General features: G+C 41.3%; 1 protein-coding gene and 1 non-coding gene across 9 annotated transcripts in view; one reads left to right on the top strand and one right to left on the bottom strand.

Annotated features, from left to right (window-relative positions):
* si:dkey-103g5.4 (uncharacterized) overlaps positions 1-14,638 on the bottom strand; it is a 28,741-nt gene that overhangs the window by 11,480 nt on the left and 2,623 nt on the right. For 4 of the 8 annotated variants that reach the window (XR_009796160.1, XM_061828136.1, XM_061828137.1 and 1 more), the window contains exons 2-17: positions 12,921-13,095; positions 11,723-11,853; positions 11,200-11,376; positions 10,458-10,579; positions 10,236-10,393; positions 9,777-10,004; positions 8,977-9,315; positions 7,862-8,010; positions 7,534-7,774; positions 5,294-5,464; positions 4,374-4,531; positions 4,135-4,278; positions 3,434-3,575; positions 2,176-2,276; positions 1,911-2,036; positions 855-1,071 (exon numbers count right to left, since the gene is read on the bottom strand). Coding sequence is in view for 7 of the 8 variants with exons in the window: in XM_061828136.1 (XP_061684120.1) it covers positions 855-1,071; positions 1,911-2,036; positions 2,176-2,276; positions 3,434-3,575; positions 4,135-4,278; positions 4,374-4,531; positions 5,294-5,464; positions 7,534-7,774; positions 7,862-8,010; positions 8,977-9,315; positions 9,777-10,004; positions 10,236-10,393; positions 10,458-10,579; positions 11,200-11,376; positions 11,723-11,853; positions 12,921-13,095 (2,779 nt within the window). In the remaining variant the exon portion in view is untranslated. Of the gene's footprint in view, positions 1-854; positions 1,072-1,910; positions 2,037-2,175; positions 2,277-3,433; positions 3,576-4,134; positions 4,279-4,373; positions 4,532-5,293; positions 5,465-7,533; positions 7,775-7,861; positions 8,011-8,976; positions 9,316-9,776; positions 10,005-10,235; positions 10,394-10,457; positions 10,580-11,199; positions 11,377-11,722; positions 11,854-12,565; positions 12,729-12,920; positions 13,096-14,638 lie in introns of those variants that run through there. The other 4 variants (XM_061828139.1, XM_061828138.1, XM_061828140.1 and 1 more) reach the window with 4 other exon arrangements.
* trnan-guu (transfer RNA asparagine (anticodon GUU)) lies at positions 6,919-6,991 on the top strand. The gene has a single exon. It is a non-coding gene; the product is annotated as a tRNA-Asn (tRNA).

The following is a 14,638-nucleotide window of genomic DNA, read 5'->3' as shown; positions in this document are numbered from 1 at the left end:
AGAGTGTCCAATTAATGTTTCATGTTTTTGGGACTTGGGAGGAAACCGGAGTAACCCATGCAGGTACGGAGAGAACATCCAAACTCCACACAGACAGTCGAACTGTGAGGCCAATGCTTTCCAGCTGATCCACCGTTCCCAATCCAGTTTTTAAAAAAACTTGAACAGTTGGTCCGATTGTTTTCTTTGACTTTGTTATACACTTACAGACTAGTTTTCCACAATCTTTTTTCTGTGTATTGTAGGAAATAATATGACAAGGTGTTTATACAGTAAACAGTGTCAGGTCTGGCTTAACCCAATCTACCATCCAACTTCAGGTACTGTGGTCCTAAAGTCCTAAACCGACTCTCCGTTTAAAAGGTTAAAGTTCCCCGGGAGCTTGCTTAACCCAGAGTTGGAAACATTCGCCCAGGTTCTAACAGCAATCAATGAACCGCTGACTACGCATACGCTTTGCCTCATCGCAACAGCGTCACCTTAACAGATGTTGTATGAAACTCTAACCACATCTATTTATTTATTTCTTCCTGTCGACCTATTAGACTGAGATTGACCGAGGATAATGAGGGGGTCTTGGTATGACAGTCAGGACCTGTTGTGTTTTAAATCGTAGACAAAAAGACGTTTCAAGAATAGGTGTGTAATATTCACGAGCTGTGTTGATGAAGTGTTGTTATTGAAGATAATACACAGTACTTATTTTAATTTCTGCACAGGCCACAATCCATGTTTTACAACTACAACAACAACAAAAAAAACATAAATGGGCTTCAGATTCACAGTAATGAGAAAGAAAAAATGTTATTTAGCGTTTTTGGCAAATATACAATGATATGTATGAAGATGATTACCTCTATCTGGCTGCAAATCAATCCCAAAAGTCCACTGATGACTGCCGCTAGCATTGAGAGTGGCTTGTTGTTTATCAGCCGCAAATTGTTGGTTCATTCTTTCCAATAGCGGTAAGAGCTTCCACTGGAGCAAACTTGCAAGGTTCCCAGACGGTTTGGGCTGACAGAACCGGATCAGGCCATATTCCTTGTACCAGAAGTTTCCACACAAAACTGCCTGTACCAAAAAAAAAAAAAAATGATGTTCAATTTTCCAAAAGTGGAAAATGTATTATCACGGCTACATGTTATCATGTTATCGTCATCAAAGTCTAAAGTTGAAATTCTAGGTCCCTCCTCTCAAAATATTTTCAGAGACACTACAACCAGATTTTTGTGTTTCTTTGACAGAGGTTAAAGATTTTTATGCCTAGACATCCCTACATGCTTTAGCAGTGAAAATATTGTATGTTCACTAAAAGCCTCCAGTGCCCCCGATATAGCCCACTTAGTCATTGCGGGGCTTTCCTCACACAATGAGAATTGCTAGCTCACAAGCTAACTGGTTTCCACGGCTCCTGTTGGCCGGTGGATGGCCGGAAGGTTCGTCTGCGGCATCAGCACCTTGCTAAGGAATTTAAATAATAATGTCAAACATTTCTGTGGCATCCATGAAAGATGCACTTTCGTGTTGTAGGCGTAGCGGGCTAGCCAACCCCACACGGTATTGCAAGAGATGGGAATAGTAATCATTACTAAGTAACTTGCAGTTGTGCCACATAAATAGTGATGGAGACAAAGGCACTCCTGTTCTTACACAGCGGGGAGAAGGAAGGGGGGTAACTTATGTCGGAAGCCCAAGTGCATCTTTGGGCATGGTTTCAGCTACTGCATAAAATCCTATTCTCGCTCTCCACAATTTGCCATTGTGTAGTTCTCAGTTGTTTCACGCTTTCAGGAATTAACTTCAAATGTACAGTGCATTTAGAATTATTATTATTATTATTATTATTTATTTTTTTTTTTTTCACAAAAAACATCTAAATGCTCTCAGATTGTGAACGGATGTGCACTGACCTGAGCTGTGTCACCCCGCAGGTTGGAAAGGTGTCGGACTAAATGCAACTTAATGAGGGCAACATCCAAATCTGATAATCTGGAAGAACATTGCTCCCACATTTCTCCCAGCCTTGTCTCCCTGTCCTGCGGTGGCAAATCGAATGCAACACAAAGAACTGCATAATAAACTCCTTCAGTTCCAAGAAACATTTCACACAAATTCTTCAACCACAACTTGGGCATGTGTTTTCCACTCATTTCCATTTTGCGTCGTCCGTTTGACCTGCTCTTGTTGGAGCTTCTGCATGCACACATCCACCATGTCGAGGGCCGACACCAACTCAGTGTACCAAACGCAGTGCTGATCCCATTCTTCTTCATCGACTACGCGCACAGAAATAAACAAAATGGATGCCAAGTGCCTATAATGTTTGTGTGTGTTTTTTTATTCATAGATTTAAGCAAAATTTATACCAGGAGTTTCCTAAACTACCTCTTCCAAGGGTCACACAGAGAACAATCAAAGGATGCAAGGGACAATTTGACTTTCTTCATATTTAATGGAATTGACATGCTAAAACCAATTAATCAAAACATATTGGAAGTAACCGCCCATCCATCCATCTGTTTTCCATACAGCTTAACCTCAGTAGGATCGCGGGTGTGCTGGACCCTGTCACATCTAATTTGGGGCGAGAGGCGGGGTACACCCTGATCTGGTTGTCAGTCACTCGCAGGGGACATATAAACAAACAGTAATTTGCACTGACATTCACACCTAAAGGCGTGTTTTTGGGATGCGGGAAGAAACCGGAGCACCCACAGATAATCATCGGAATTCTACTGATTATGAAACTACTTTATATCCACTATAAATACAACTTTGTACAGCGACTTGTTGCTGAGTAGATTTTTTTTTGTCAATCCATTTCTAAATTAAGAAATCTCAGATCCATCTCCTAAAGACGATTTTATTTGTGCACAATTACACAATTAAAGCTGTAATTAACATACAAATGTGTGGGGTCACTTATTTCTAGGCAATTCCTTGTGCCCCTATGCCTAGTAAAAAGACAAAATCATTCAATTGTCTTCACTTTGCTGTTTCCTTGTCAATACAATAGTGGTAAAAACGCATCCTTTCCAAACAGAACCTGTCAGAACAGAGGAAAGACCAGGCAGTCAGACAGAAAGTCCAATCATAAGACAGCCGTATCGAATTATGGTTTTATCTACTGTATTCATCTGCACCACACTGCAGAACAGCAGAGATGACATGATTTTTTTTCATGTTTGTCTCTAGATTCAATTTCACAAACAGAACCTCTCAATTGTTAAGCGGATGTGCTAACCACTTGTTCATCATGTTGCCAATACATTTATGCGGTATTTTTTTTTTTTTGGGGGGGTGGATAATCAACTAATTACTCTGAAATTCCATATAAAACATGATGGAATTGCTGGATTTGGTAGACCACATCCTCCAATTTCCCTCCATAAAATCCCGATTGATGATGTCTGGTGATGACATAGCAGCGTACCCAGGCTGAGGATGTTCACGACATGCAGAGGAAGCATCAGAACCAAAGTGGCGCGCTGGGCCGCTCTCCTCTGGGCCTCCGCCTGCGCTATATGGTGCAATTCCACAGCGGCCTCCCTCAGCCGCTTGCCTGACCACTGGACCTACAGCACGGTAAACACACAATTTAAACCAAAAAAATTACAGTACAAAAGAGATCTGAGGTCTAACCTTTTTGATTAAACCCCAATTTTAATCTTTCCGAATTTTCTTCATCTTTATCTTACTTTCAAAAGACTATGTGTGTACACATTGTATACTTCAGAAAATTGACAAAATTGCTCAAAACGTTTTGCTAGAAGTGACAGAAAATATGAATCATCATGCCAGTCATAGTAACTTTACAAAGGGCTTTGCCAATAGTATGAGCATAAATCCACTTGTAAGATGACCAATTGACTTGAAATTTGGCAGAAACAGAAAGGTATGCGCACCACTGCCAGAATCTGCAGAATCATCCAGATCTGGGCAAAATCTGGAATGGACTAGTCTTTGTCCAAAAAGATTTATAAACTTTCCACAAAATAAACAATTTCAGAACCATGCAGACTAACCAATAGCTACATATTGGAGTAAAATGGGGAAAGGACATTTTTAGAAAAATGATAACAAAAATTCCCTTGTGAATGAATCTTTTGCACATTAAATCCGGTCCCTGCCCACCTCCTGATGGCAGCCAGCTTCCGTCAACCTGAGAAAACACCGAAACACAGTTGAGTCGGCACCAGAGAGGACGTCCTCTTCCCGTCGCCTCTGCTGCTGCCAATAAGTGTTCCGCGCGCTCATCTCTTTCTTTAGAGCCTCCACCTGGCATCAACACCAAGGATGATAATCAAAAACACAAAGCCTTGATTGGATGTGTGTGAAGCACTCCCTTTCCTGAAACCCCCCACCCACCCCACCTGCGTGCTGTCCGTTTGATCGGCCTCAGCCAGCCAGTAAGAGGCTGTGACGGGTACGACTGTGTTGGTGAGCGCATCCAGCCTGGCGCCAACCACTGGTGCCACGGCAGCTGTTACAGGGTCAACAGCCTGAGAGCCATAACGGATTGCCACCAAACCTGCAGTGTAGTTTCAATGCATGCTTCATTCAACATTATAGTAGTTCTCAAAGTTTTTACACCATGTACTAATAATTGATCATGTAAAAATCCAGTAGAGAAGGAATCGTTATTTATCAAAAGGAAAGCAAAATTTGCATTCTTAAAAATTTGATTTAATGATATTGTAATCCATTATAACATTAGACACAATTTGAAAATGAGTGCTGTGTTTTAATAAAAGACAATAAAAAAAATGAGTCAATTAAAACAGTTTGCACATTCTTTAATTTAATTAAATTCTTTAAAAAAATACTGGTAAATTCTTGAAGATTAAATAAAATGTATTTCAGTGAAAAATTAAATAAAACTGATATAAGGCAGTGGTTCAGTCAGAGGTGGGCACTGGGCAGTTAGCACAACATTTAATGTCACAGTCCTTACGTAACTTTTCAGATGAATGTTGCTCATCAGAGTGGTTTTTGTACAACATGGTTTTACTTTGACTTGACTATTTTTATAGGAAAAATAAATTCCTCTTTCCCAATGTCACACTCAGCTCCATTTCGCTCATGATTTTATTTCCAAATATCTATTATGGCTAGCATGACCTATTGCTATCTATTCTATCTATTCTGCCTCAGATCTCGCACATCCAACGTAACAACAGATGATGTTTAATTCTAGTTCACTGAGCCAGTCACATGACCACGCCCAAATCATTCACACAATGAAGTGAATCAAATTTTTTGATCCATCTTTTTTTTTTTTTTTTTTTTTTACCATTCCCATCTGGATCCTCCATAGTCCCCGCCAGTCCCACTGTTCTCCCTGAGACAAGGTCAACCCGGCACCCCAACACAGGTACGATGAGACCCGATCCCATTGGGTCAGGATATTCCATACCCAACAAGGCGGGTACTGGTCTGTCCAAGCCCGACAGAGCCAACTCTCCTGGGGTAAAAAACAAATGATTGCTCTGGGTACAAGAGCTAAGAATAACGTATGAACTGTGCATGTAAAAATAGACCACAGAATGGACACGTGAGTTTGTGTGGCCAAAGCAATGAAAGACGTTGTGTATGAAGGGGTTGGGGCACATAAAGTATAGACTAACAACCATTTACACTCAGATTCAGACCCATGGATGATTTTGATTAGTCGCCACAAGCCATGAAAACACAGTACGAGATATAAAAGCACATGTGTACTGCTTTATAACAACATTTGACTATATTTATCATGTTGAATATTGCTGCGGTCACTGTAAGATTTGAGCAACAGATGAATGCCATAAGCCACTTATGTTTTAGTGGTTGACTGGGACACGCCACTAAAAATAGCCTCCCATTTTTTACCTCACCCATATGATATGTGCCCGTTGTCTGGGGGCTGTGTGAGCAAACACTTCAATGCTTGGTGAACGATGCACGATGATAGTAAGACACAACCATCACCCCCCCCGTTCCCATTTACTCTTTTAAAAATCTATGTGTTTGTTTTAAATACACTGCGTGTAAATACGGTGTACTTGTGCAATTTCGAAGTGTAGTTTGACAGTAAATTGACTGGGGGAGGGCGGCACGGTGGAGCAGCTGTAAAGCGTGGACCTCACAGTTCTGAGGACCTGGGTTCAATGCCAGCCCCGCCTGTGTGGAATTTGTATGTTGTATGTTCTCTCCATGCCTGTGTGGGTTTTCTCCGGGCAGTCCAGTTTCCTCCCTCATCCCAAAAACATGCAATATTAATTGGACACTCTAAATTGCACCTAGGTGTGATTGTGAGTGCGACTGTTTGTCCCCGTGTGCGCTGCGATTTGCTGCCAACCAGTCAAGTGTGTACCCTGACTCCTGCCTGTTGACAGCTGGGATAGGGTCCAACGCTCCCGCAACTCTTGTGAGGATACAGGGCACAGAAAATGGATGGATGGATGGATGGATGGATGGATGGATTACTGTGAGAGGCAAATAAAGCTGATTTTGATTCTGATTCTGGAAAAAACAGCTTGAAGGCTCGTTTTTGAATTGTTTAAAATCTGCTACAGTTGTGGACTCGAGTCACATGACTTGGACTTGAAAGAGACTCAGGTCATTATTTGAAAACTTTTGCCTCAATTTGACAGCATGTTAAAAGATTTGTAACTCAACTTGGATATGAACAGCATTGACTCATGACTGAAAAAACTTGCTGCTTATAATATTTTGTATCATTCTGTGTCCAGCTCAATGTACAATTTACTGATTTACTCGAAGACAATATGATAAGTGTCTACATTATACAGAAGAGTTGAAAGATTATTCGGCCGACATACTGTATGCATAGTTAATTATTTTTTTCATCTATAAATATGGATGATGGATATTGTTGTTATTATTATTATTAATAAATATTCCTATTAATACTAATGAGGCCCCAAAGCTCAGTGGTTAGAGCACTGGTTTGTTAAACCAGGGGTTGTGGGTTCATATCCCACTGGGGCCTCCACTCCCTGAGAAGGGTTGCATCCAGCATAAAAATTGTGCCAAACATATATGTGCATTCGTTCATCTGAGATGACATGCTATGGAAACCCTGAAAGGGACAATCTAATACAGATTATTATTATCATTTTGCAGAGAAATTGACCAAGAGGTCATCATTCTTTCACAAACTAAAATTTAAAAAAAAGTTGAATTGGCATTAGCTCGAAAGGACTTGAAAGTCAAAGGCGAGGACTTGTGACTTGACTCGGGACTTGCATGTCTCGACTTGAGACTTAAATGAAACTTGCAGAGCAATGACCTCTGCTCTCTGCCAAACTACTGTTTGGAAGGGGAGTGAATTCCACTGGCACCATATGTTTAACACTTGCACCTCAAATTTTTGCTCGCAAATCAAAGTCAACAATTGGCTGAATGACAGCTCCTATCTCGAAAAACTCATGTCAGGTCACTTGTATATCAAGGCAGCGCTATATTATTGAACAAATTTTGGATGACTTTGCTTATGCGCCAAAGACAAAACAGGTCCAGTCACACTCTCACCTAGGGAGCCTCCATTCTGATGCAGACCCACCATGGTGTCCAGCATGATTTCCAGCCTGGTCTGGAGCTGCAGCTGGCAATGCTGACTCGTGCTCCAGTGCCGATGGAGCTCGAGGGCTGCTGCACCGATACGATCTTGCCAGTAACGTCCTTGCTCACCTCCCTGCAAAAGTGTTTCCAACCCACTCTCCTCACTCATGGCCCTCAGGAGCTCCACTATTTTGAACATGACTCCCAGAACCTGTGGGAAAGGTTTTGTGTTACACTTTCTCTTTTTGACATTGAGTCATTTTTCATATTTGTCGTTACTAAATTGAATGAAAGACACCTTGTTGTCTAAAAGAGTCTGGTATCCTCCAGCATGAGGCACCAACTGCCCATCTTGAATGCTCGCACCTCCCACTCTCGCCATCTTCCCACTTAGGGGCTCGATAAAGGACTCGCCCAGCAGGACTCCCCCTACTGGTAGCACCACACCTACGCAAACATTTTTGATGGAATAAAGTGAAGTCAGTTAAATTCATTCTATGACCAAATTTGTAATTGTAATCACTCAAATATCAAGAGACTTTTCCACGCTAAAATATAGTTAAACGAATTAATCTGTCCCCCCCCCCAGTGTGCAGTGTTTTCAATTTACAGTGTATTAAATAATAATAATAATAACAAGGAAGGAGAATGTATTGAAATAAAGTCCTTTGATCAAGTGTAATTAGAGACACGCCGAGAGACACAAAACCTTTGGGTGTGTTACGCTAAACGTGCTTATTAAAAATGCTTATCATTGGTCCATATTGTTGATAATTGACCCAATTCTTTTCACTGTATGCCAGTTTCCAGTTACTACCTTTACAAACACATCAGTAATAAATTCACTCGTTGACTCGCTACTTCTGAATCAATGCAAGCTCCCCCAAGCTCGTGACTGGAGTAAATAACCCCTAGCTGGACCTATCTCCAGGCTAGGGAGCAAAATACTGTTGTACCATCCATGGTCAACTGACACATAAAAACCAAACTCTTGGTGAAACTTCGCTATACATCGACTCAACTCAACTTCATCGACTTGATGACTTAACTCATTCAATGTTGTCGGTTCCACAGAAGCCATCACACATAAGTAGCCGATACGTAATGCATTCCGATGTACTAGCTACGCCACTACCACTAAAAGCACTTGGTGAATAAATTCAACAATGTGTTCTGATATATTAGATTTTAACCCTAACCTTAAACCCTAACCCTAACCCTAACACTGTCCTTATCAGCATTCAGCCACTGGACTGCAGCACAAGCATAACTGCAAAAAAAAATGTATTTGACGAGAGCGCAATCAAGCAACAGCTTGTGACTCAAAAATCTTATAAGTTGGGATACTCGTAAATCAAGGCAGCACTGCTTTTTACCACACACACAGGATGTCAGAATAGTTGTCTCACTAACCTGTCATTGGATCTAGACTGATGCCAACGGTTAGCACAATGTTTCCTGACTTGGGATCCAGCATTGGATAGCCGATCTGGACGGGTTGCAACAAACGTGTGATGGGGCACAAATACGTCCTTCCCAGTGGGTAGACCTGACCAGTTTGTGGGTGGATTGTAACAGCTAGAACAGGCACCGGAACCCCAGTGTCTGCATCTGCCATTGGGGCACTTAGCTGCAGTTTTTGGCCCGGTCGGAGGCCTCGCAGCCGGATGCTGGGCAGAGCTTGGTCTGAGTGGGATGAGGTTGGGTATGGAATGAAAGGAATAAGAGGACTTTCCCATTTCCTGTTGTCCCCTTGTAATGATATGAGGGGGGAAAGAGAGGATACCCCATTAGAGCACTGATTCCTATCTTTAATGTGTGGGTTTTGGAGATGATCACAGCTTGATCTAGCTATTGCTACTGATACTATTTATATATTTTCTGTGGTCTGCAGAATTTAAAACATCCCAAAAAAAATGGTCTCTTCTAGTCAGTTGTTGGCCTGGAATATGAAGACAATTTTGTAATACATGTACATTTAAAAAAGCAAACATTGAAATCAATTTGAAACACAAAGGAAAAAAAAGCAGTTTCCTGGCCAATTAAATGATCTGAATTAAATTTATAAATGTAGAGTTCTGCCATGGGATACCAGTTTAATCCATTCCATGACCATGCTTGTAACTTAAAACAATTGTATCTCAAACCATTGGACTTCCTTTCGATAATTACAGACTTTAGTCCTTTAGTCCAATCACTTGCGTGTTAAATACCTGCACACGAGTCAGTCGTGAACACCAAAGTGGAGCTTTTGGGGTCGTAGGCAACGTTCCCAAGGATGGGAAGAACCCGGCCGGTTTGCGGATGCAAGAAAAAATCAGAAGGAATCGCTACAATGTGACCATCGCCCAGAAGCATCTGACTGTGAGCGTTTGGTCTAATGAGGCCTGAGGCTGCGTCATAATGAGCTGGGCAACCATCCTGAAGGGACCCATCAGAACCTGGAGAAACCGTTGTGAAATATCATCCATCTATTTTTAGCATATATAGAGATCACATCCATGTAGGTCAGAGCTACAGTACGCTACAACTTTGAATATGCGACAAAAGGTACAACTACCAATTGAGCTCAAGCGCATTCAGTGGACTGCTGGTTGTTGCAGTGCAAATAATGGCCAAAAGATGATGGTGTTTCTTCACAATTTTTCAAGTGGGGTCGATGGGAAGCTCACCAAAGATGTTGCCTTTGTGCATCACTGTGCCACTGTCGGGACAGAGCAATTTAGCCCCTGTGCCTTCGCCTAAGAGCCCCCAGGACCCCTGGCGCTGGCATTCTGCTGACACCACTCCCCCCATCTCACCAACCAAGGACCTCAACCGCTGGATCAAACTAAGGACAGAAGAATGTTAAGAATGGGAGTTTACGAGTTTACTCGCCGAATACTTGACAATACTTTTGATGGTCCGGTGCATGAGATATCTGATGGACCTTGCCCAGTATTCTGGTGCATTCTCGCACTTGAGCTGTGAACACGCTGTGGACCTTCTGCTGCGCCTGCTGCTCTCGCCTCAGAACCTGCAGGAAAATCTAATGTTGTCCCACAATCGATCACTGCACTGCATCAATCATTGCATTGCTCAATCACTTTAAGACTTCTTTATAAAAAAAATAAATAAATAAAAATCTTATGCTGTAAAGGTGGAGGTGTGCAGGAACTTATGTCTCCCAGGGACAAGGGACCAATTAATTATTTCGGGACATGCTGTGATTGATAATTTGTCACGGTTCAGCAGCAAGATTCAACAGCAGCTAAAGAGCAAGACAAGAGGCACAGGAGATCCTAGTAGGGCTTCTCCTGCACTGATAACTCTGAATGCCAAAAAAATGCCATTGATGAAACCTTTGAGTGGTTTTGAAACACTGACTTTTTTGAAACGCTGACTTTTTAAAACTGTGGTTGACCGGTAACCGGCACATGCATGAGGGACGACACTCGGCATGCTGAGGAAACCAGACAGATGTACGGACGCAAAGAACCAGAATAGAGGCCAGTGGGACAACTGTGGTCCATCCGAAGAGAACACACATTATGAAGATGATACAAATATAGTTCATATCTAGCCGATGGTGTCTTTTCAGGCCAATCAACACATTAAATCTGCTCTTCATTAGACCTTGTGTATTATGCATGAAACCTGAAGCTGACTGTGGAGCAGCGTCCTCAGCTGTGCAGCCAAAGACCTCCTGCGGACCACCTCCTTCTCCACCTCTCTCTTCATCTTGTCGTGAATATCTCCCTGGGTATCGTCTTCAACCAGACAAGGGTGAAGCAGATGTAGTTTCTCAAGAACACACTGGTAAAGCTCCTTGACCTACATTTACAAATTAAAAACAATCCAAATTACAAAAGGGTCCATTGATGTCTTCTAACTTTATGCATTTGAATCAAATTGAGTTTTGGCTCTTGGCAAACCATCTTAAAGGCACATTGCAACTAAAATTGTCCTTCTACTGCAAAGAAACCAATGTGAATTGAGAGCGGCCGGATATTATAAAGTTTGTCACCTTTTGTATCTCAAATTTTTGATGGTATATAAAGACTAAATTAAAAAAAATCATAAAAGCAGCGACTTGTACCTTTAAAAACACATATGTCAAGATGGTCATACAGTATATCAAGGGACCACAGTACACTATGTGTAGAGTAAATGTGGATACCTCAGTGGTGAGCTGCCCCAGACGAGCAGTGACTGACACGCTGTGTTTGAGCAGCAGGTTGTAGAAAGTGTTGCTGCTGAAGGCTTCCAGGTCCACCTGGTGCTCATAGTCCCAGAACTCCTCTGACGAATCTGTGCCAGTACAAAAGCAAACAGGTCCACTTCACTCAAGGCTAACTAGAAATTACGATTTGGGCAGACATGTAATTGCATAAGCATGTTAGGGGAAAAGAAAAACAAGAAAGAAAGAAAAAGAAATTGCAAAAAAATGAAACAATTCATAATTATCCCCACGTACAAATCTCCTGTGACGAATCAAAGCAAAAGATGCTTCACAACTGTGATTTCATTGCTTTATGATCCATGATCTTGCGTTTATTTTTCTTGTGGAAGAAGTCAAGCAAGTTGAAAAAATATATATAATACTTGTAGTACTATTTGGATTGAGAAAAGCCCATTATTAGCTCAGCAGAATAGGAAGTACATTGTTGCAAAAACAAAAACAACATTATTAGATTTTTAACAAAATTACATACACAGTGAGTGTATATAATGAGTGTCAATGAGTGTTTAAATTTGTTGCAGAAAAGGCATCATTTTACTCAAGGTACTTTTATTTTTAAGAATGGATTTAATGAGGTTGCTATCAACATAAATTAATTCATTTCAGTGGGGCTATTTTGAAATTTGTCTATTAGAGTTCAATACATAGTGCACATTCAAAGTTGGAATGGTAAGATAATTGGTTCAATATAATAACTAAATTCCAAGGTATTTTTTTTATTTTAAATAATGGGAAGTCATCATTGTTATATCATATATTTTTTTCTTTTTATATTCTGACCTGCATGTGAAAACCAAGCAAAAAAATAAAGTAACTCACAAGTAGGAAGGATAAAAAAATATATTTTGTGATTATATTGCACTGAATATTTCTCCCAATCGTTGCACGCGACCATGAGTGCACAACAGAATCATTTTAAGCTGTAATTGGCTGGGTGGGACCACCAAACACCCTTTGAGTGACTTTGTTATGCAAGTTGCTGGAAAAGTGGGCAATTAACTTCCGGTACGTGCGGACACAATGTTCATACGTGAACATTCTGTGCGTCTGTTGCACGTGCACACGGAGTAGAGGTTGAGTTACATGTTTAAGTGTGTGTGTTTGGAGGTGCGGGGCCAGGGGGGTTTCTGCGTACCATGTTGAAAGGAGCTCAGCGTCATTGTCCCTTGTGGTTTTCTGTGAATCTTCATTTGTGAGATCAGCCTTGAACCCTTTGATGCATAATCCTCCATGTGATAGGCCCTCTGCCGCGAGTGATACTGTGCTCTGATTGGCTTCTTCTCTGGCCAACCATACTCGTGGAAAAGGATCTGAAACACGAGTTGGACTTGTTACCAAGAATGGTTAGCTTGGAAACACAGATTGCCTGATCCTTATACACTTCTCACGAAATTAGAGATATTCAGCTTTGTTTTTTGTTTTTTCTTGAGCTGTTTTTTTTTCAAGTTGACAATGTACATTTACAGTATGCACACTACAGACTACACTACACAACTACACGATGGGACACACGCGGGCTGCATGTAACCCAGTTAAAAATTCGTGCAGGTGAAAGTTCAGTATAATAAGTAGCAATTGACCCCTCCGTGGATATTGCGCAATCCGCGTCACTGACCAATCAGAGGCCAGAGATCTGCATAAACCAAAGCCCGTTTTTGCTCCCGCCATTTTCTCAGACAACATTGCATGGTCCAGTATAGGTTTATTTAGCGTTTTATCGCGTATTTGGGTTATTTAACAAAAAATATGGTTAAGAGGTGTAGTGACGGACTTTGTAATAGTGACGACAGGTATCCTGAAAGGCTAGTTGGTGGAGTTCGATTCGTACCCTTTCCAAAACCGAAAACCCAGTACGAAAAATGCCTTTGATGGATCAAACTTTGTGGAAGACTGCATCATCAACTAAATCCATCTAATATCAACCGGAACAGATGTTTGCACGAAGGTATGCCCTATATTTGATTTTCAATAGATGTCTCGTATAAATGAATTTGAAGTTCTTCGCTAGCATAACACTGCTGCGTGTGAACGATTGACACACTTATTCTTTGTTGAGCGATATTTAGCGATGATCGGACTGCACAAACGTATTGATTTCTTGCTGGCTCGCGGCCGAAGCTTAACCAGACTGTGTTTGCACGAAGATATGCCCTAAATTTGATTTTTAAACCACGTCTCGTATAAATGAATGAGACGTTCTCCGCTAGCACAACACTGCTACGTGTGAACGATTGACACACTTATTCTTTGTTGAGCGATATTTAGCGATGATCGGACTGCATAAACGTATTGATTTCTTGCTGGCTCGCGGCCGAAGCTTAACCAGACTGTGTTTGCACGAAGATATGCCCTAAATTTGATTTTTAATCCATGTCTCGTATAAATGAATGAGACGTTCTCCACTAGCATAACATTGCTACGTGTGAATGATTGAATGAAATGAGAAGCATGGCGTCTCTCTCAGTTAAGAATGTATTGTATTTAGAATCTATAATATATCGTTGATTTGAATGAAATCAGAAGCATAGAGTCTGTCTCAGTTCAGAATGTATTGTATTGTATTTGCCATTTTTACTGTTTGTCTTACGTCAGCGCACGTGGCGTGACGTCACTTCAGGAGGCGTGGTTAAGTGCCCTGTACGGAGGGGTCAATTATGTTATAGGTTTTCTTTATGCAATGTGGTGGAATATCTGTTAAACTGTGGTAACTTGGGTTTAGAGAGAGAGAGAGAGAGAGAGAGAGAGAGAGAGAGAGAGAGAGAGAGAGAGAGAGAAGAGAGAGAGAGAGAGAGAGGAGAGAGAGAGATAGAGAGAGAGCAGATAGAGAGAGATCTAGAGTCCTCTCTCGCTCTC

Source organism: Syngnathoides biaculeatus, chromosome 8 (genome assembly GCF_019802595.1).
Source record: "Syngnathoides biaculeatus isolate LvHL_M chromosome 8, ASM1980259v1, whole genome shotgun sequence".
Taxonomy (NCBI): domain Eukaryota; kingdom Metazoa; phylum Chordata; class Actinopteri; order Syngnathiformes; family Syngnathidae; genus Syngnathoides; species Syngnathoides biaculeatus.
Note: the sequence above shows the minus strand (reverse complement) of the source record. Positions and strands in the feature narration are given on the sequence as shown.